Below are 19,367 nucleotides of genomic sequence, written 5' to 3'. Positions count from 1 at the left end.
TTACCAAGTATTAAATTCCTATATTTAAGGTTACCATAGTAGTAATAATTACCTACAATAGAGTTGCATAACCACCAAGTTGCTTTGTATTTGCAAAACATACATCACCCAATTGCTCATATAGATATATAAGTGCAGTTGCACCCTATGCATATCCCATACACTGATCAAGGTGACGAAAACAATATAAGAATGACACATTGGCCTGTGTCCAACTCTTGTTAGCAAAAACTTAACATGCCACTAAGAGAAAGGTAAATCCCCCAACTTCCTTCCTTGTGCTAATAGCTTTAACTCTCCCAAATCCTACAAAAATTTAAATTTCTTAATTAATTATGAAACTAAGAGTAAGGTAAATCCCTCAACTTCCGTCCATGTGCTACTAGCTTTAACTCTCCCAAATCCTACAAAAATTTAAATTTCTTAATTAATTATGAAATAGGAATCAATTAACAAAAAAATAAATATTAGATTGTTGTTGTTGGTATACCAAGCCATCCCACAGTTTACAAGCCACGTGATCAGCATATTCAGTAAGGATTGATTTGTCCTTAGGTCCACCACCGAACACAACATCTTAAGGTACAACATCGTCAGCTGCAACATCTTCAGGACCTTCGTAAATCTCTTGCTCCTCATCTACAACTGCACGTCTTTCATGCCTATGTACAAATGCAGTAGGTCAGGTGCGGTCACCACCTCTTGTACGTGGCATATCTGTATAAACGATAAGATGAACGCACAATAAGCAGAGTTAGAGTCAACATATTTTGAAGATAGTCTAAATATTGTGAAGATAGTCTGAGACATTCTAACATTTATAATGAGAGTGAAGTCAACATAATTAATCTATCCTAACAATTACAATATCTTACATATCAATTAACCTATCATAACAAATATAATTTTCTAAATATCAATTAAAATTACAAATATAGGTTGCTAAATATTTTTTTAAAATAACAATTTTCTCAATATCAATTTACATTTTAATTTCCTAAATAAAATTATGGATCAAATGATTCAGAGTAATGTAAGTCAATCTGGAAATGTGTTCCGGATTGACTGATCCGTAACATTATAATAATTTACAGATCAGTCAATCCAGAACACATTTTCGGATTGACTTACATTACTCTGGATCATTTGATCCGTAATTGGACAAAGCAATCTAGAAATGTATTCCGTATTACATGATCTGTAGCATTTGGTGTCTTACGGATCATGAAATCTAGAATACATTTTCGGATTGTGTTGCCCAATTACAGATAGCTTGATCCGGATATAACCAAACAAAATCTGGATTAAGCTATCCAGAAATGTTATAGAAAATAGAAAGATAGAAGGGAAAATGACGCAACTTACCTATTGGAAAAAATGAATCATGCAATTCGGAATACATTTTTGGATTACCTTGTCCTACTACGGATAACTTGATTCGGATATAACCAAACACAACCTGAATCAAATTATCCAAAAATGTTATAGAAAATAGAAAAAAAGGGAAAAGGATGAAGTCATACAACTTACCTATTGGAAAAATGGTCGAAGTAAGTGATCTTGCTGACTCCTTCTACTCATGAACAAGCAAAACAAGAGGTACAAGAAGCCAATGGAGGTGTGGGGGTGCAAGGCAGCGAGGAGGGGGAAGAGGAGGTGTCACGATGTAGAAGAAAAGAAAGAAGAAGGCTTAGGTTAAGTTGTGATGGTGAGGGGCTTATTATTTGCCTAATTTTTTCAAATAATGGGAGGTGCAGGAAGTAATGGCCTTGACACGAGTATATGTGATTGGGTTGATTTTTTATTTTGTTGATAATTGAACCCAACCGAATATGTTTGCTTAAACATAAGCTTAGGCCCATTTGTTTAAGCCCAATTGCCTTTATACACTACTCAATACCACAAGACTAGACAAATGACACCGACTCATATTCACCTTGATGTGCATTGTGTAACATCTTAAGTAACCCTAAAAGAAAAAGTGTTGAACCAAGTACCAACACAAACCCAACACCCCAAACTGAAACTCGCCTAACCAAAAATCCTTAGACAAGTACAAGTCTATATAATGCAATTGGGGAGTTAGGTCAAATTGGACTTTCTAGGCTCAAACCCAACCGCTGATCACCTATAATTGTAATAATTGGTGAATCACTTATCCAACTCCTTTAGCATACATTGGGTGGTGAGTTTGTTTAAATTATAAAAAAAACTATAATAAATATTTTTTTTTATATAAAATTCTTTTTTAAGTAGGTAGAATTTGTTTCTTAAAATAAATAAAAAAATTACTTTTTTAAAAATAGAAGCAACTTAGAAAAATACACTAAAAACAGAAATTTATTTATTTTTATTAAAGTAAACACTTATCTTATTAAAATAAACGTTTAATTCAACAAATAAGTTTAAACAAACTAACTAACCATTAGTGCATTCGTAACTATTTTTAACTTCAATTCATATTCAATGTCTTAACATTTTTCTTATTTATTTTAAAAATATTTTAGAATTAAATTTTTAAAGTTAAGAAAATAATTTTTTTATATTCCTCAATTTAAATAATTCTTAATTAACTAAGTTTTGAATTGATCAACCATTTTTTTTAAATAGAAAAACATATGGACCAATTTCTGGTTCAACCATTCCAAACTCCAAAGAAAGGGACCAGTTAGGTTTTTTGAAAGTTTAAACTACGCGTATACGGTGATGTCAAATTCTTATGCTATCTTACAGCGATATCTCGAAATAAGGCTCTTCAGCGTTTGAGGTATTAGCTGGTTCCACCAACCACCATGCACCATTTTAATTCGTTTTTTCCCCCTTACTGTTTTACAGTTATTGAGCTCATTGTTTGCAGCATTTTATTCTGTAGTTCACTTTGTTTACTTAATTTGTTTTCTCCTTTTGTATTTTTGTTGTATTGACTCTTTCATTCAAGCTTAAGCACAAAAAAAAAAAGAATTTGAAAACCCTATTTTATTCCAAAGGGCTTTAGCCAGAATATGCTTTCATATCAGTGGAAAAGCTTAATTTGATAGTTGAAGTGTTAAATGTAGTTCTTCTAGTATGTTATTGTGTTGGCTGAGAAGAATGAGAGCATACCAAATAGAAAAGCTTTAGGCACCGTTCTAATTGCATAATGAATGCTATGTAATATCTTTATCCTTTTGTGTGTGTGAAATCTGAGGAAAATATTGTATCACTGTGTACTGAAGAAAATGCTTTAGTACCTTAGTCTACAACGATTGTTATAGTAGTACTGTTCTGTATTTGATGCTCTTTGCATATTGGATGTAACAATGATTTTTTGGAATGCCTATGAATATCACCTTTTGAAAGCTTTATAATATTGGGGTTGTGCTTCTATATAAATTTTGTTTTTAGAAAGAGGAACTCATTTTGAAGATGTTGAATGGGAACTGTTGTACCAGATTAGCTGTTGGATGGTAACTGTTGTACCAGATTAGCTGTTTTTGTTCTTGCATGTTTTTTAGTTATCATGCTATGCTGATGGGTCCTATTCATGCCATGTTGATTATTTTTCTGAACTTACATGTTGATTTAAAACCACCTACAGCTATTGGGTTCTGTTTCTTGTCAAGCAGAGTAAGTAGAACTGTTTTTGTTGGATTGTTTATAATTAAACTTAAATCTTGGATTGTTTTCTAATATACTTTGCTGCCCTAGTCAGTCAATCTTGGATTGATTTTCTGTTACATCTTGGTCTTTTCTTTTGTTAAATGACCACAAGGCCATTCTCATATTGTCTGTATGATTATTACTATTTTTTTTTTTATTTTTACTTTGAATATTCAACAGATTTCAGATCATTTGGCCCTTTTCAGCTTTTCTTTTTTCAGAATAAAATGACGAAATTTTGTCACTGTTGATGGGACTCCTTAGGTTGTTGTTTAGTGTTTTGGCTTTTGGGGGACCGCATTAGCTTGTGTTTCATATCAATTTTCTTGCCCAAGGGTAGCTTAGCATGGATGTGTGGAAATTTCCAACTGTATGTCAATTAAATGTATTGGTTGTTTTCCTCAGCTTAATGTTTTTTTTATATAATTCTAACATTCTAGTGAATGATAATGAAGAACACTACTATAGGAATTGGGATGTCTAAGAAGTTCTTTGTTAAATTGGAATTCCATTTATATGCATCTTTCCTTTGTGATAAAATTGTAACTGCTTCCTTAATCCTTTTGTTATCTGGTTTTATCCCGATGTTGTCCATGGGTGGTATTATCAATTCACACATTTCTATATTGATGGTTCAGTTTATTACCCACAATCCAGTTCTTTTACTCATTGGATGGTAACATAAGAAATCCCATCTAATATTTCCGGCCTTGTTTCATGTCTAGTATTGCATGCTATGTTAGCCATTGTGATTGTCATCATTGTGGTAAAAAGTTACCAAGCTGGACAGGATGTCCCCATATATGCAGTTTGGCTTTCCATTTTTATATCATCTTTGTATGTTCTTAATAGTAAGTATATTTTATTACAAGATTTAATTTTAATTAGGCTTACAAGGCTCTGTGGGCTTTTTGTCTGACCCATATGGGCTATGGCTGGACTCGGTTGGTCTTGACAGTTTTATCTTAACTGGAACTTTCATTCACCTTTTGCCATTGAAGTACTCTGCCTGCTAGGTGTGATGTACTACTACTTGTTTTCCTTTCATACCTGCTGTGTCTCTTCCTGTTAAACCTCAAGTTGCTTCTGCAAACTGTAAGTCAGTTCATTGTTATTTTTCTATGTTGCTGAATATAATTATCTTTATTTTGTTATTATGTTTTCTAAATGTATCTCTATATTGAGAAAGTTCTGTGCTTCCTGCTGCAATGCCATCTCATTTAAACTAAATGGGAAAATAAAGGAAAAAAGCTGAATGAGAATTATCTTTATTTGTTACAGACTTACAGTTAACTTTGTAACTAAAGCTTTGTTAGTCCAGTTTCTCTATGTGTTCTTTGATTCAACAAAAGAATGTTAAATAAATGCCTCTGAACTAATTGTTTCAGTTCTATGGTTTCCTCAACAGATATGCTGCTAAAGCCACAAAAAGTGAAGCTGATTGCATAAATAGAATATGATTGAGAGCTAATAACTAATTCAGATGATCTTGTAAAGGTTACAATCAGTCATTTTACATGAAGAGGAGGGATCTTTTAGTCAAGCTATTAGAAACTTGCTGCAGTAAGATATCAATCCCACAGTTGCACTCACAGTGTTTGAAAGTGGGCCTTGCCCATGATAGTTTCGTTGTTACCAAGCTTAATGTTCTTTATGCTAGATATGCATCACTTTGCCATGCACATAAGCTTTTTGAAGAAACACCTTGCAAAACTGTCTATCTATGGAATGCTTTACTTAGGAGCTATTTTTTGGAAGGAAAATGGGTAGAGACCTTATCTCTATTCCATCAAATGAATGCCGATGCAATAACTGAGGAAAGACCTGACAATTACACAGTGTCTATTGCTTTGAAATCATGTTCTGGTTTGCAGAAGCTTGAGCTGGGGAAAATGATTCATGGATTTCTCAAGAAGAAGAAGATAGATAATGACATGTTTGTAGGGTCTGCATTGATTGAGTTGTATTCGAAGTGTGGACAAATGAATGATGCTGTGAAAGTGTTTACAGAGTATCCAAAACAAGACGTGGTTTTATGGACTTCAATAATTACTGGGTATGAGCAGAATGGAAGTCCTGAACTTGCACTTGCATTTTTCTCCCGAATGGTTGTGTTGGAGCAAGTAAGTCCTGATCCAGTAACACTTGTTAGTGCTGCTTCTGCTTGTGCCCAGTTATCTGATTTTAACCTTGGAAGAAGTGTACATGGATTTGTAAAACGAAGGGGTTTTGATACTAAGTTATGTTTGGCCAATTCTATTCTAAATTTATATGGAAAAACTGGTTCCATCAGGAGTGCAGCTAATTTGTTCAGGGAAATGCCATATAAAGATATTATATCTTGGAGCTCAATGGTTGCCTGTTATGCGGATAATGGAGCTGAAACTAATGCGTTAAATCTTTTCAATGAAATGATAGATAAGAGAATTGAACTCAACAGGGTTACTGTCATTAGTGCATTGCGAGCTTGTGCTTCCAGTTCAAATTTGGAAGAAGGTAAGCATATTCATAAATTAGCAGTCAATTATGGTTTTGAGTTGGATATTACTGTCTCTACAGCTCTTATGGACATGTACATGAAGTGCTTCTCACCTAAAAATGCAATTGACCTTTTCAACAGAATGCCCAAGAAGGATGTAGTTTCTTGGGCTGTTTTGTTTAGTGGCTATGCTGAAATTGGAATGGCACACAAGTCCCTGGGGGTTTTCTGCAACATGTTATCTTATGGAACTCGACCTGATGCTATTGCTCTAGTGAAGATTCTTGCTGCTAGTTCAGAATTGGGGATTGTTCAACAAGCTTTATGTCTTCATGCTTTTGTATCTAAAAGTGGATTTGACAATAATGAATTTATTGGAGCGTCACTCATAGAGTTGTATGCAAAATGTAGTAGCATAGATAATGCTAACAAGGTTTTCAAAGGAATGAGACGTAAAGATGTTGTTACCTGGAGCTCAATAATTGCAGCTTACGGATTCCATGGGCAAGGAGAAGAGGCTTTGAAATTATTTTATCAGATGTCTAATCATTCAGATGTTAAGCCTAACGATGTAACCTTTGTCTCAATTCTATCTGCCTGTAGTCATGCAGGTTTGATTGAAGAAGGGATAAAGATGTTTCATGTCATGGTGAATGAATACCAATTGATGCCCAATACAGAGCATTACGGGATAATGGTTGATCTTCTTGGTCGAATGGGAGAGTTGGATAAGGCCTTGGACATGATTAATGAGATGCCCATGCAAGCTGGGCCTCATGTATGGGGAGCCTTACTTGGTGCTTGTCGTATACATCAAAATATTAAGATAGGGGAGCTTGCAGCTCTGAATCTTTTCCTGTTAGACCCTAATCACGCAGGGTATTATACACTTTTATCAAATATATATTGTGTGGACAAGAATTGGCATGATGCTGCTAAACTCAGGACATTGATAAAGGAGAATAGGTTTAAGAAGATTGTTGGTCAAAGCATGGTTGAGATAAAGAACGAGGTTCACAGTTTCATAGCTAGTGATAGATTTCATGGTGAATCTGATCAGATTTATGGAATGCTGAGAAAATTAGATGCAAGAATGAAAGAAGAAGGTTATGATCCTCCTGTACAGACACAAGAAATATAGTTCTAATCTTGACTGTGTGGAACGTTAAATCTGATGGAAGACAATTATCAACCTCTGGTGCAAAAGTCAAGGAATTATTTTAATTAATTACACGGAAAACATTTTCTTCTTCTTACTAAAAGGATATTTACATATAAAGATTTGTGTCGATAAGTAAATATATACTGGAAAATATGTAGCTGTTTTTTTCTTTTTGAAATATAGTAACACTTTAAACTGAATTTTTTGAATACCAACGACGTCTTATTCACATAAAAGTCTCAAAGTAAAACTGTTCGATAGAGGTAGTTAGAGATAATTGCAGCCCAACAAAATAAAATGTACCGACCATCAATATCTATATACTAAAATTGAATTATGTGGAAAATACTAAAATATCCATGGCTGAGAGTTTGACAGTTGTCCAATTTTTTGGTTTTTTGGTCAAAATACCCATAGCTGAGAGCTTGACACCTGTCCAAGTTTTTTTTTGGTCATTTATGCCCTTCTAGGTTGGGTTGGTTTTCTGCCACCTTGCTGTCATGTGTTATTTTATGGTTATATGGTTATGGTTTTAAGCCACGTAGCTTGGTGTGTTGTTGAGTGATTAGATTGCCGTTTCCAGTTTTGGTGGTTGGTGGTGTACGTGGCTTCTTTGTAGCGTTTTTGACTCCTTTCACTAGCAAGTTCCAAGTTGCTGATTGTATTTGTTTCACTTTTTTCATTTGTTTTTAGTTGGCTTCCGTCTTCAATATACCTGTTCTGTTGTTTAGTATTTTGGCGTGAGGCTGTGGTTTCCAGTTCGTGATTTTCGTTCTTCTGTGGTTGAAGGTTTGAGTCAGTTTTTTGTTGTTTGGTGGTTTTGGTCTGTGCATGTTTATGTTCTTCTAGCACGTGTTCTGTTCTATTGTTTATTGTTCACAAATTCTTGTTTTTCTTTTTGTTGGCTTGCATTTATCAGTTCTTTGGATTACATTTACATGGTTTTGGATTGATCGTATTATTCCTTTAGAGCTATAATTGTTTGGTTCTGTTTTTTTTGCTTTTTGCTGAGTTGGCTATTTTGTTTTTTGTCTCTTTTCATTGGCTTCGATAGTTGGATTATATTTACATGGTTTTTGATTAATCATATTATTGTTCGTCTGTGGTGCATGTGTGTTTTTTTATTAACCATATTATTGTTTGTCTGTTGTGCATGTGTGATTTTGTCCGGTTTTTGTTGTTTGGTGATTTTGATTTCTGCATGTTTATGTTCCTCTGGCACGTGTTCTGTTCTGTTTTTTATTATTTACAAATTCTTGGTTTTTTTTGTTGGCTTCCATTTGTCTGTTGTTCGTTGGATTGCATTTGCATGGTTTTGAATCGATCATATTATTCCTTTAGAGCTATAATTGTTTGGTTCTGTTTTTTTGCTATTTGGTGAGTTGGGTATTTTGTTTTTAGTCTCTTTTCACTGCTTTCGGTGGTTGGATTGCATTTGCATGGTTTTTGATTAATCATATTATTGTTTTAGAGATATACTATTTTTGCTTTGCTTTTCTACTGTTTGCTGACTTGCCTATTTTGTTTTTGAGTTGAGGTTGTTGCATGTATTGGCTGACTAGATTAATTGATAGTATACTTTTTGTGGTATGTTGGCATTGATGAAAATTTTATTGCATGTGTGGTTTAAGGGTGGGTTGGTATTCTGTTTTCCAAAAGCTGAACTTTGTTGTGTTTGTTTTCGGCCCTTCTATTTGTTTGTTGATGGTTGCAATGTTATTTGTTCAGAGATATAATTTTTGTTTCTGCTTCTCTGCTATTTGTTGATTTGGCTTTTATTTTTTGGTTCAGGTTGTTGCATGTATTGGCTTAGTAGTTCAACGAATAGTATCATAGTTTTTATGGTATTTTGTCATTCATTGAAATGTTATTGCATGTGTCATTTGAGTCTGTGTTGCTATTCTATTTTTTGTTAGCATAATTTTCTATTCTAAATTGACAATCATTCTTTACATAGCATTTGCATGGTTTTGGATTTATTACATTTTTCATTTAGAATTGGCAGGTCTATGTAATTTTATGGTGATGATTCCTGACAAGATTAGGTCTATTGATGGATCAAAAGAGACGCTTAAGCTTGCTGTTAGGATCACCGATCTTTGGTTCATTGGGACTCCCAACAAGTCTGAGCAAGCGGAAATGGTTTTTGTTGATTCTGAGGTATATTTTGTGCTCTTTATTTGATTGTTGGATTGTTATTCATGTCATTTATTCATTATATAGTTTGCATATTTCAGGGTGATCAAATTCATGCTATTTGTAAATCGAACCACCTCAAGTCTTGGAAAGCTGATTTGAAAGAGAATTGCACTTATGTTATGCATAATTTCAAAGTTGTTGAGAATGATGGTCAATTTAGAGTGCGAACATGAGTACAAGTTATTTTTTATTGGAGTGACGGTTGTTAGAGAAGCTGATTTGCATGAACTGCCTTTTAAGGAATTTAGATTTGCTGAATTTGCAAATGTTGTTGCTGGCAATTTTGTGTCTGGCCTGTTGGTTGGTGAATACAGTCACAATTTGTGCTTTCATTTTGATCATAACTTCTTTGGGTTTTTTTCAATGACCTATTTTCATTTCTGGTGGTTTAAGATATTATTGGGGTCGTTGATCAGGTGGTCTTTCGGCATGTTTCATCAAAAAATACCAGGGTTGTTTTTAGAATAAAGGATTTGAGGTTATGGTTAATCACAGTTTTTGCTATCTCCTATGTATATTTGGTTATTTAGAGTTTATATTGTCGAGGATTTTATTTGTCATTTTGCATGATGCTTATGTCTATTTTATCCTTATGAGGTGATGGATGTAATGTTGTTTCTTTGCTGTAGTGGTGAAATTTTGTCTTGCACACTTTGGGAGAATTACTGGACTCAGTTCCTATCCTATTTGAATGAACGTGGGGATGATGGGCCGATGGTTATTATATTGACACATGCCAGAATAAAAGATGCGCAAGGTGAGTATGATATTTTATTTGTTGATTTGGATACTCAATAGATGAGTTTTGTCGTTGCTGTTCTTGGCATTTACAGGAAGTTATCCAGCTTCAGTGAGCAATTCCTTCAAGGCGTCAAAACTATTGATTAATGATCCTATATTGGAAATTCAGGAATTTAAAGAGAGGTATTTTGCTTATCATCTTTGCTCTGTGGTTGTTAAATTCATGTGTCAATCGTCTTGACTGTTTTCTGTTGTTTTATTCTATTTATCCGATTGGCTTAGGCTTTTAGATTTAGGTGTTGAGATGAGTCCAGTTTTGCTACCTGGTGATCAAGCAAATTCACAAGTTTCAGGGGGAAGTTAGCTATCATCAAAGGATTCGTTTCTTTTAAAAACTGAAGCCAAAACTATTTTAGAAATCAATGCCATTTCTGAGGTGGACCTGTTACCTGTGTTTATTTTATATTCATTGCAATTGGAAGTCGAATTTGCCTAGATTTGTTCGCATTCATATATTATAGCTAATGTGTCTAACGATGGCATTTTATTTTTGGCAATTTGAGTGTTATGGTTTTTTAAAAGGACGTTGTTTATGTTACGATGGGGACTATTAGCAAAATAGTCATGGATAACCATTCATGGTGTTATCCAGCCTGTGTTCAATGTCATAGGAAAACTGACATCCAAACAGGACCATTCACATGCGGATGTGGGAAGGAAAATAATCAGCCTGTTCTGAGGTAATTGGAGTTTTAGTCCATTAGCATGTTTTATTCAGCATTTTGTTTTTGACTAACATCTAAATTGGTAGGTATAGAGTTGAAGTCATGGTTACTCAAAACAATAAGAGTAGCAAATTTTTGCTCTGGGACCGTGAATGTGCTGAATTGATTGGTGAAACAGCTGATGATGTGAATAGGGTCAAGATTGAAGTATGTTCATGCCTTATCATATGCTGCTTCTCATTTTATGTATTATATTTTGTTCTTTGAGTTGTAACTGGCAGCTGGTGAATTTGTGTTGTTTCTGGCAGGATGGTGATCTTGATTTAAATGCTTCCCCTCAAGCACTTGACAAATTGTTGGGTCATGTGCTTGCTTTTAAGGTCAGGATTCAATCAAAATTAAAAAATGCAGTTGTTCTTAGATACTCAAAAGACCTAGATTTGATCAATGCTGTTCTCGAGAGGTTGCCTGATAGTGAGGTGTTCTTTTTTTATATCTATTTTAGTCGTTGTTGTCATAATGATGTGATTCATGAGTTTGACTATCATCAACTTATATATGGTGCAGGCATGTTCCAAAATAGATCCTTCCAATGTTGATTGCAATAATGCTACGCATGCTGAATGTGTGAGTTAATGTTGCTGTCATGAACATTGATATCTTATATTGTTTTTTATTTACCAGTTTATGCTTTATGAGCAATCTCTGTCTGTCACAGCTGACCATGATCCGGTTGCGGGATTGCCTTTAACGCCCAAAAAACGGATGTCATCTGATGAAGTTGATGATGAGTTAGGGAGCTCGCAAATTTCCCCAGCCCAACTATCGTCTAACAAATTAACAAGACATTCTCATAAGAGCCAATTTAGCTGATTCCAGATTCTTATTGTTGTGTTTTCATGGTGCTATTAAAATATTGGCATATTGAACAAGCAATTATGTAGTTTTTGTTAACACTGCATTTGTCGATTCCCCTGGCGTTTTTTCCCAGTATGTTGATGCTTTGAACATTTGAAAAGCGGTTTTTTTGGATTCATGCTTTTAGACGTTCTAAATTGAGATCTGCCCATATTGTGTTCCTGCTGTAGTATTGCAAGTTTTCTTATATTAAATATGGCACTGAAAACAATTGATTTTCCTAGTATTCATTGTTTGGTTGTCTGCGATACAATCGAATTGTTGTTTATCATACCTTTGATGGTCTATATGGTTCTAACAAATTAATGGCGGAGTTAGCCTAAATAAAAAAAAAATGGTGAAGGAGATAAATTGGTGTTCAAATAACATCAAATATTAAAAAACAACCAAGGAGAAAATTTATAGCTACATTGGCGATCATGTTGATACTCGATATTCTCACGTTCTTAATCTGTTTGTTGGTTAACTGCTTAATGAATTCCATTCCCATCTAAATTGCGTGAAAATAACAGCAAAAAACCAGATTAAGAAAAAAATAGAATGCAGAGGATTGTGTTAAATTTTTAGTTTCAGTTTTCCTTCTCAATGGAGGAGCTCTTTAAATTAATCAAAGTTTCTGTCCTGACATCATATTTCCTTATTTGGAATGTGTTTGCCATGAATGTTATCACTCCATTTTTGTAGCTATCATTGCTTTGCTAAAATCATGTCTTTGATATTTCAGTTGCAATTTTTAACTTCGTTGATGGCTTACGCAACTATAATCTTGATTTTAACTACAACAAAGTAGAACTATATAAAATAGGTCTAATCTATGGCCAAGAGAAATCAAAGAAAAATTTGTGATGTGCTGGACAAGGTTACATAATGCCAAATAAAAGATGTAAAATAGAAATTTCATATTTCAAGTTGAACACACGAGCTAATAGATTTGAGCGTACAAATTAAACAAATTTGTGTTAGTGAATGAAAAATTCATCAACATATATACAATGTCTTCCATTACAAGCTTAGTAGCAGTTACAGAAGTCAATATTTCCGCCAATGACTATGATCATTTCTACCTTACCTATTTTCCATTATGGCCTTGGTTTGTGTGTCTAGATTGACACCAAAGTCCTAAATAGACAATATCTTTCATTGCAAGCTTAGCAACAGTCCCAAAACCCAATTTTTCCCGAAACCAAGTGTTATGATTTCTATATTACCAATTTTGCTAGCTGTTAATGTTGCATCATAGTTTTGTTATCTCATCTACCTTTGGTTTCATTTCTTTACCTTACAATTCAGGCAGTTCTATCATTACCCTTTTTCAATATACAGAATTGGCAACATGCAAACATATCTAATCCAGGAAATTCCACCACTAATAGTCAGCCTATAATCCATAACCAATGAAATGCCCCATCTCCAATTTATTCAATCTTCTAATTTTATTGTAGTTTCTGCAGATTTAAAATAAACGTTTGGTTATTCCTTTCAACATAAATCTATTGTTTAGTTTATAATTCACTCAATTCTGCCTTTAGTCATTTTCAACATGCAGAACTATCAACATGCAAAGAGATCTGATTCTGCAAAAGCCAGGATCAACAGAAAACGTATTATGCAGCAGAAGCGACATGGTCATGCTCAGTCATCTTCACAACCAACACTTAACTGCACTTCAGAATATAATAGTGAGATATCTCATATAGCATGTTCTGGAAGAAATGAATTTACTGAGCTGCCTTAATCATATTTTCTTTTGTTTCCTCTCTATTTTTTAGTGACTGTTTCTGATTCATCAGAAAGTGAAAATTCTGAATCCACACAAGGTATTGAAAAAAAAAATGTTTCGTGCTCTTTTTTGCTATGTTTCAAATATTGCTATTATATGTATTTCTAATTTATCAGGTTCAGGCTCTAATTTTATGACTCCCTTCGAGGATTGTCAATCTCCAACTAATTAGCCTGTAATCAACACTGAAGGTAATGACTATAATTCTAATTTCCAGTTTCAGATGCTACTGTACATGCTCTTAAATTAATATTCAAAATTTTGATCATGATATTGTACTATGATATTGAACAATTTCAGGATATTCTGATCTTGGTGATCAACTCATTCAGTGTAGATATTGTAATGCACAAATGTGGTATGATGAAAGAATATCATAAAAATAAGAATTGTCAGAATCCAAGGTTCAGTTTATGTTGTGGAGATGGCAAAGTTGAATTGCGATTATTACAAAATCCACCCCAATATCTCCAACAACTTCTATTTCATGATGATACAATTGATAGTAAAAATTATCAACATAACTTACGAGCATACAACATGATGTTTGTCTTTACTTTTGCTGGAATTAAGCTAGATAAAACAATTAATAATTCAAGAGGACATCCTACAATCAGAATACAGGGGCAACCATGCCATAGAATAGGCAGTCTATTACCAATGCCTGGGAAAAAACCCAAATTTGCACAACTATATATCTTTGACACAGAAAATGAAGTGCAAAATAGAATTAATGTCATGAGGTAGAAGCTCTTTTATTTCTGTCACTGAGAAAATTATTCATTCACTTACAATAGTTTGTGCAGTTATGAATATTTTTAAATATTGTTTTTTCAGTCAATATTCCGGAATTCAGAATCATATTGTTTCAGCTTTAAGTCACATGCTCGATCAGCACAATTCTCATGCTAAAAGTTTTAGAATGGCCAGAGATAGATTGGCAGGTGATCAAGCCAATAATATCAAATTACAACTCATAGCTGCTCGGGGAAAAGATGGTTGTGTATATAATATGCCTAATGTTCCGGAAATTGTTGCACTTATTGTTGGCAATTTTCATCCAGGCTCAAAAACAGACATTATTGTTGAAACTCAAAATGGAGAATTACAAAGAATCCATGAACTTCATCCTAGTTATCTACCACTACAGTATCCTCTACTCTTTCCTTATGGAGAAGACGGATATAGGGCTGACATACTTCATCGTTGTACTTCATCCAGCAAAAAAAGAAAGCGAAACCGTCTGACAATGAGAAAGTGGTTTGCTTATAGGCTTCAGTCCAGGTCAAATGAAGCACAAACTTTATTGCATTCTCGAAAATTATTTCAACAATTCATTGTTGAAGGTTATACCATGGTGGAATCTGAAAGACTTAGCTATATCAGAAACAACCAAAATAAGCTTAGAGTTGATAAGTATTCTAGCTTACAAACTTCATTGGATACTGGAACAGCTAAAGGCTTAACCAAGGGAAAAAGAGTCATCTTACCCTCAATGTTTGTTGGGAGCCCATGTTATATGGATCAACTTTACTTTGATGGTATGACAATATGCAGTCATGTTGGATTTCCAAATCTTTTTATTACTCTAACCTGTAATCCAAGTTGGCCTGAAATTCGTAGATTACTTTCACCTTTGAATCTCAAACCAACAGACAGGCCAGATATTGTATCACGAATTTTCAGATTAAAATATGAACACATGCTGTCAGACTTAACAAAGGGTCAATTATTGGGAAAAGTGGTTGCATGTAAGTTGACCATCATTTTTATACTTAAATACAAATATAACTTGGTCGTTTGACCATTTTTCTTTGTTGTATAATGCAGATATTAATGGCTAAAATATTAGAATTTAACCAACATTTTTACAGATATGAAATACAGAATTATACTTACCATCATAACATTATCTTTTGTGAATCACAAATATGCATATTATAGAGTTTAGTTGACCATCAGTTTTTATACTTAAATTAAATACAAATATTAGTTGGTCATTTGGACATTTTTCTTTGATCTATAACGTAGATATTAATAGCTAAAATATTACAATTTAACCAACACTTTTATAGATATGAAATGTAGAATTATACTTACCATCGTAACTTTATCTTTTGTGGATCACAGATATGCATACTATAGAGTTTCAAAAGCGAGGACTTCCTCACATGCATTTATTACTATTTCTACATCCAGACAATAAATATCCATCTTCAACTGACATTGATAAGATAATATCAGCTGAAATACCTTCTCATCAAGAAGACCCAGAACTCTACAGATTGGTGGAGAACCATATGATACATGGCCCATGCGGAATTTTACAATCCAACTCTCCATGTATGAAAGAAGGCAAATGCAGTCGTTTATATCCTAAACAATTTCAGCCTCAGACTCTTTTGGATTCAAACGGTTATCCAGTCTACCGTAGAAGAAACAATGGTCATTCAATTTCAAAGAATGGTGTTATCATTGGTAACAGATATGTAGTACCTTACAATCCAAAATTATTGAAAAAATATCGGGCTCATATAAATATTGAATGGTGTAATCAAAGTACTTCAATCAAATATTTATTTAAATACATAAACAAAGGCTATGACAGGGTCACTACTGTTATGCTTTCTGATAGCGATAATGCAGCTCAAAATGTAAATATTCAAAATGATGAACTTAAAGAATATCTAGATTGTAGGTAATTTCATCTTAACTTGTATAATTTATTATCTCACTATTATTTTTACTGACCAACCTATATCACAGATACATTTCTCCCTGTGAAGCTGCTTGGAGAATATTTGCTTTTCCAATCCACGGCAGAAAGCCTGCTATTGAGAGATTGTATTTTCATCTTCCAGATCAGCACAATATTCTTTATGAAGATCATGATGATATAGATGATGTACTATCGAAACCAACTATTTCAGATTCAAAATGCCTAGCTTGGATGAACACTAGTAAAGATTTTGATGAGGCCAGGAATCTAACTTATTCACAATTTGTGTCAAAGTTTGTATATAATAAAAGAAACAGATCATGGCAACCCAGAAAAAAAGGATATACCATTGGAAGACTCATATGGGTACCACCAACCACAGGAGAATTGTTTTATTTAAGAATGATGCTTGGCAGCTGCAAAGGACCTACTTCATTTGAGGATATCAGGACTGTTGCCAATATCCAATATCCAACATATAGAGAAGCATGTTTTGCAATGGGCTTTCTACAAGATGACAGAGAATATGTTGAGGCAATCAAAGAGGCCAAGGACTGAGGCACAACTAATTATCTAAGGAAATTGTTTGTATTAATTCTATTAACGGGTGCCATGAGCAAACCTGAAGAAGTTTGGAATCAATGTTGGCATTGGCTAGCTGATGACATTGTATATCAATATACTAAATCAACAATCAACTCAGGTAGGCTGTGACACTTTTTATGTTCCACAGCAATGGTCACAATCATTCACTAACAACTTGATTTTTATTTTTTATTGACTAACAACTTGCTTTTTTTTTTCTTAGAAGTGCAGATCAATGATGATACTCTTAGAAATTTGACATTCATTGAAATTGAACAACTATTGCACATAAACCAAAGATCACTAAAAGACTATCCTACAATGTCATATCCTCAGGATATCAATCTCACATCCTACCTACAAAACAACTTGGTATTATCAGAACTCGACTATAACCATGATGCAACAAGATCAGAATTTGAGCATCTTTTTGCATCCATGACAGGCAATCTACCTATTCATATATTATAAATTCTATTAATGACAGTTAACATCTTACAAAAAATGGTCATTGCGAATTATAAATTATATTGATGCTCTTAATATTCTATTAATAACAGGAAATCTACCCTCACTTAATTCTTTCCATCAATGACTAAATTAATCTTCATTTCAATATAACATTAGCTTACCTGTCAATGCAAATGAACTAAAAACAATTTATCACAAAATTATCCAAGCTGTCAACAACAATGAAGGTGGAATGCTTTTTCTATACGGATTTGGAGGCACAGGAAAAACATTCATATGGAGAACATTAGCAAGTTCATTGAGAGCAGAGAATCAAATTGTAATTATTGTTACTTCTAGCGAAATAGCCTCTCTATTATTACCAGGAGGCAGAACTGCACATTCCAGATTTAAAATTCCTGTACCAATTTTTGAAGACTCAATATGTAATATCCATCAAGGCATCGAATTAGCAGAATTATTGAACCAGACAAGCCTAATAATTTGGGATGAAGCACCAATGGCCCACAAATTCTATTTTGAAGCGCTTGATCAAAGTTTAAGAGATATTATCACAAATAAATCAAACTCAAATCAAATATTTGGAGACAAAGTTATAGTATTTGGTGGAGATTTTCGCCAAATACTACCAGTCATCCCAAGAGGAACCCGCTCAGACATTGTAAATGCAGCAATCAATTCATCCTATCTATGGGATTCGTGTGAAATATTGACCTTGACAAAAAACATGCGCTTACACAACAATCTAGAATCAGTTGATGAACAAGAAACTGCCACATTTGCTAAATGGATTCTAGACATTGGAGATGGAATTATAGATGATGAAAATGATGGTTATGCTACCATTCAAATTCCTGCTCATCTACTCATTACTCAATATGATGATCCAATCAGCGCTATAGTCAAATCAACATTCCCAGACTTAGATCAGCATCACAATAATCCTGAATTCTTTAAATCGAAGGCAATACTAGCTTCAACAAATGAAACCGTAGAACAAATCAATCATTACGTGCTATCCTTCATTCCAAGTAATTATATCATTACTTATTTAATTGTCACTTGCTCAGTCAAAAATATAACCACTGAAATTGTAATTTTGCAAATCATAGGTGACCACATGGAATATCTAAGCTCTGATTCGGTTGATAAATCAGAAAGCAGTGAGAATTCGTATTTCCAATCAATTACTACTGAATTCCTTAATTCATTGAACACATTCGGTTTGCCAACTCATTCTATCAAACTTAAAATTGGAAGTCCTATAATGCTGTTAAGAAACCTCGACCAAAATCAAGGTCTATGTAACGGTACTAGATTAGTGGTAACAAAGATGGAAAAACATGCAATTGCAGCTGAAATTATCTCAGGTAAAAACATTGGCCTCGCTGTTTATATTCCAAGAATGTCAATGTCCCCTTCACAATCACCCTGGCCGTTTAAACTATTAAGAAGACAATTTCCGATTATGCTATCTTATGCAATGACAATTAACAAGTCACAGGGACAATCACTATCCATGGTTGGACTTTATTTGCCGAAACCAGTATTCACTCATGACCAATTATATGTTGCATTGTCAAGGGTCAACTCAGCAAAAGGATTAAAAATTCTGATTCATGATGATGAGCAGAAAAGCATGAATTCCACTACCAATGTAGTATACAAAGAAGTGTTCAGAAACATTAAAAGTTAAATTTCAGTTGTTTAATATCAGATTCAATTCTATTGTCATGCTTTTTCAAATAGTCCTATTCTTTAATAATCAATTGTTCAATATTATATTATCACTGCATTATATAATTTGAGTTATTACAATCTTCAATACAATTCAATTGATATTAAATATTGAGAATTAACAATCAATTTCAATTCTTTTCTCATGCTTTTTGAAACAGTGCTACTCTTTTGTGATCACTTCTTGCAGACAATTCCATTGATTTTAAATA

General features: G+C 33.6%; 5 protein-coding genes across 8 annotated transcripts; all 5 read left to right on the top strand.

Annotated features, from left to right (window-relative positions):
* Positions 1-2,650: 2,650 nt before the first annotated feature.
* On the top strand, positions 2,651-7,371 carry LOC114412314 (putative pentatricopeptide repeat-containing protein At3g01580). 3 transcript variants are annotated; one of them, XM_028376145.1, is made up of 3 exons: positions 2,652-2,767; positions 4,528-4,734; positions 5,048-7,371. In XM_028376145.1, exon 3 carries the CDS (start codon positions 5,157-5,159, stop codon positions 7,257-7,259), a length of 2,103 nt encoding a protein of 700 aa, XP_028231946.1. In that variant the 5' UTR covers positions 2,652-2,767; positions 4,528-4,734; positions 5,048-5,156; the 3' UTR covers positions 7,260-7,371. The 3 variants fall into 3 exon arrangements, with proteins under 3 accessions (XP_028231945.1, XP_028231944.1, XP_028231946.1); XM_028376144.1 differs by lacking the exon at positions 4,528-4,734 and having other exon boundaries at positions 2,651-2,767; XM_028376143.1 differs by having other exon boundaries at positions 2,651-4,734.
* Positions 7,372-7,489: 118 nt separating this feature from the next.
* Positions 7,490-12,057, top strand: LOC114412315. 2 transcript variants are annotated; one of them, XM_028376148.1, is made up of 8 exons: positions 7,490-9,440; positions 9,518-10,403; positions 10,503-10,656; positions 10,803-10,960; positions 11,038-11,152; positions 11,254-11,424; positions 11,513-11,572; positions 11,664-12,057. In XM_028376148.1, exons 4-8 carry the CDS (start codon positions 10,821-10,823, stop codon positions 11,694-11,696), a joined length of 519 nt encoding a protein of 172 aa, XP_028231949.1. In that variant the 5' UTR covers positions 7,490-9,440; positions 9,518-10,403; positions 10,503-10,656; positions 10,803-10,820; the 3' UTR covers positions 11,697-12,057. The 2 variants fall into 2 exon arrangements, with proteins under 2 accessions (XP_028231949.1, XP_028231948.1); XM_028376147.1 differs by having other exon boundaries at positions 11,032-11,152.
* LOC114411133 lies at positions 9,306-10,584 on the top strand. The gene is made up of 6 exons (XM_028374890.1): positions 9,306-9,440; positions 9,518-9,640; positions 9,720-9,775; positions 10,109-10,236; positions 10,313-10,403; positions 10,503-10,584. Exons 1-6 carry the CDS (start codon positions 9,306-9,308, stop codon positions 10,582-10,584), a joined length of 615 nt encoding a protein of 204 aa, XP_028230691.1.
* Positions 12,058-15,988: 3,931 nt separating the features above from the next.
* LOC114411132 lies at positions 15,989-16,920 on the top strand. Its single transcript, XM_028374889.1, has 2 exons — positions 15,989-16,341; positions 16,410-16,920. Exons 1-2 carry the CDS (start codon positions 15,989-15,991, stop codon positions 16,918-16,920), a joined length of 864 nt encoding a protein of 287 aa, XP_028230690.1.
* Positions 16,921-18,145: 1,225 nt separating this feature from the next.
* Positions 18,146-19,114, top strand: LOC114411131 (ATP-dependent DNA helicase PIF1-like). Its single transcript, XM_028374888.1, has 2 exons — positions 18,146-18,449; positions 18,531-19,114. The coding sequence occupies exons 1-2, from the start codon at positions 18,146-18,148 to the stop codon at positions 19,112-19,114; spliced, it is 888 nt and encodes a 295-aa protein (XP_028230689.1).
* The last annotated feature ends 253 nt before the right edge of the window (positions 19,115-19,367 follow it).

The sequence above is a fragment of the Glycine soja genome, chromosome 5 (assembly GCF_004193775.1).
Source record: "Glycine soja cultivar W05 chromosome 5, ASM419377v2, whole genome shotgun sequence".
In the NCBI taxonomy this organism is placed as follows: Eukaryota; Viridiplantae; Streptophyta; class Magnoliopsida; order Fabales; family Fabaceae; genus Glycine; species Glycine soja.
This window is presented reverse-complemented; position numbering and strand designations above follow the sequence as displayed.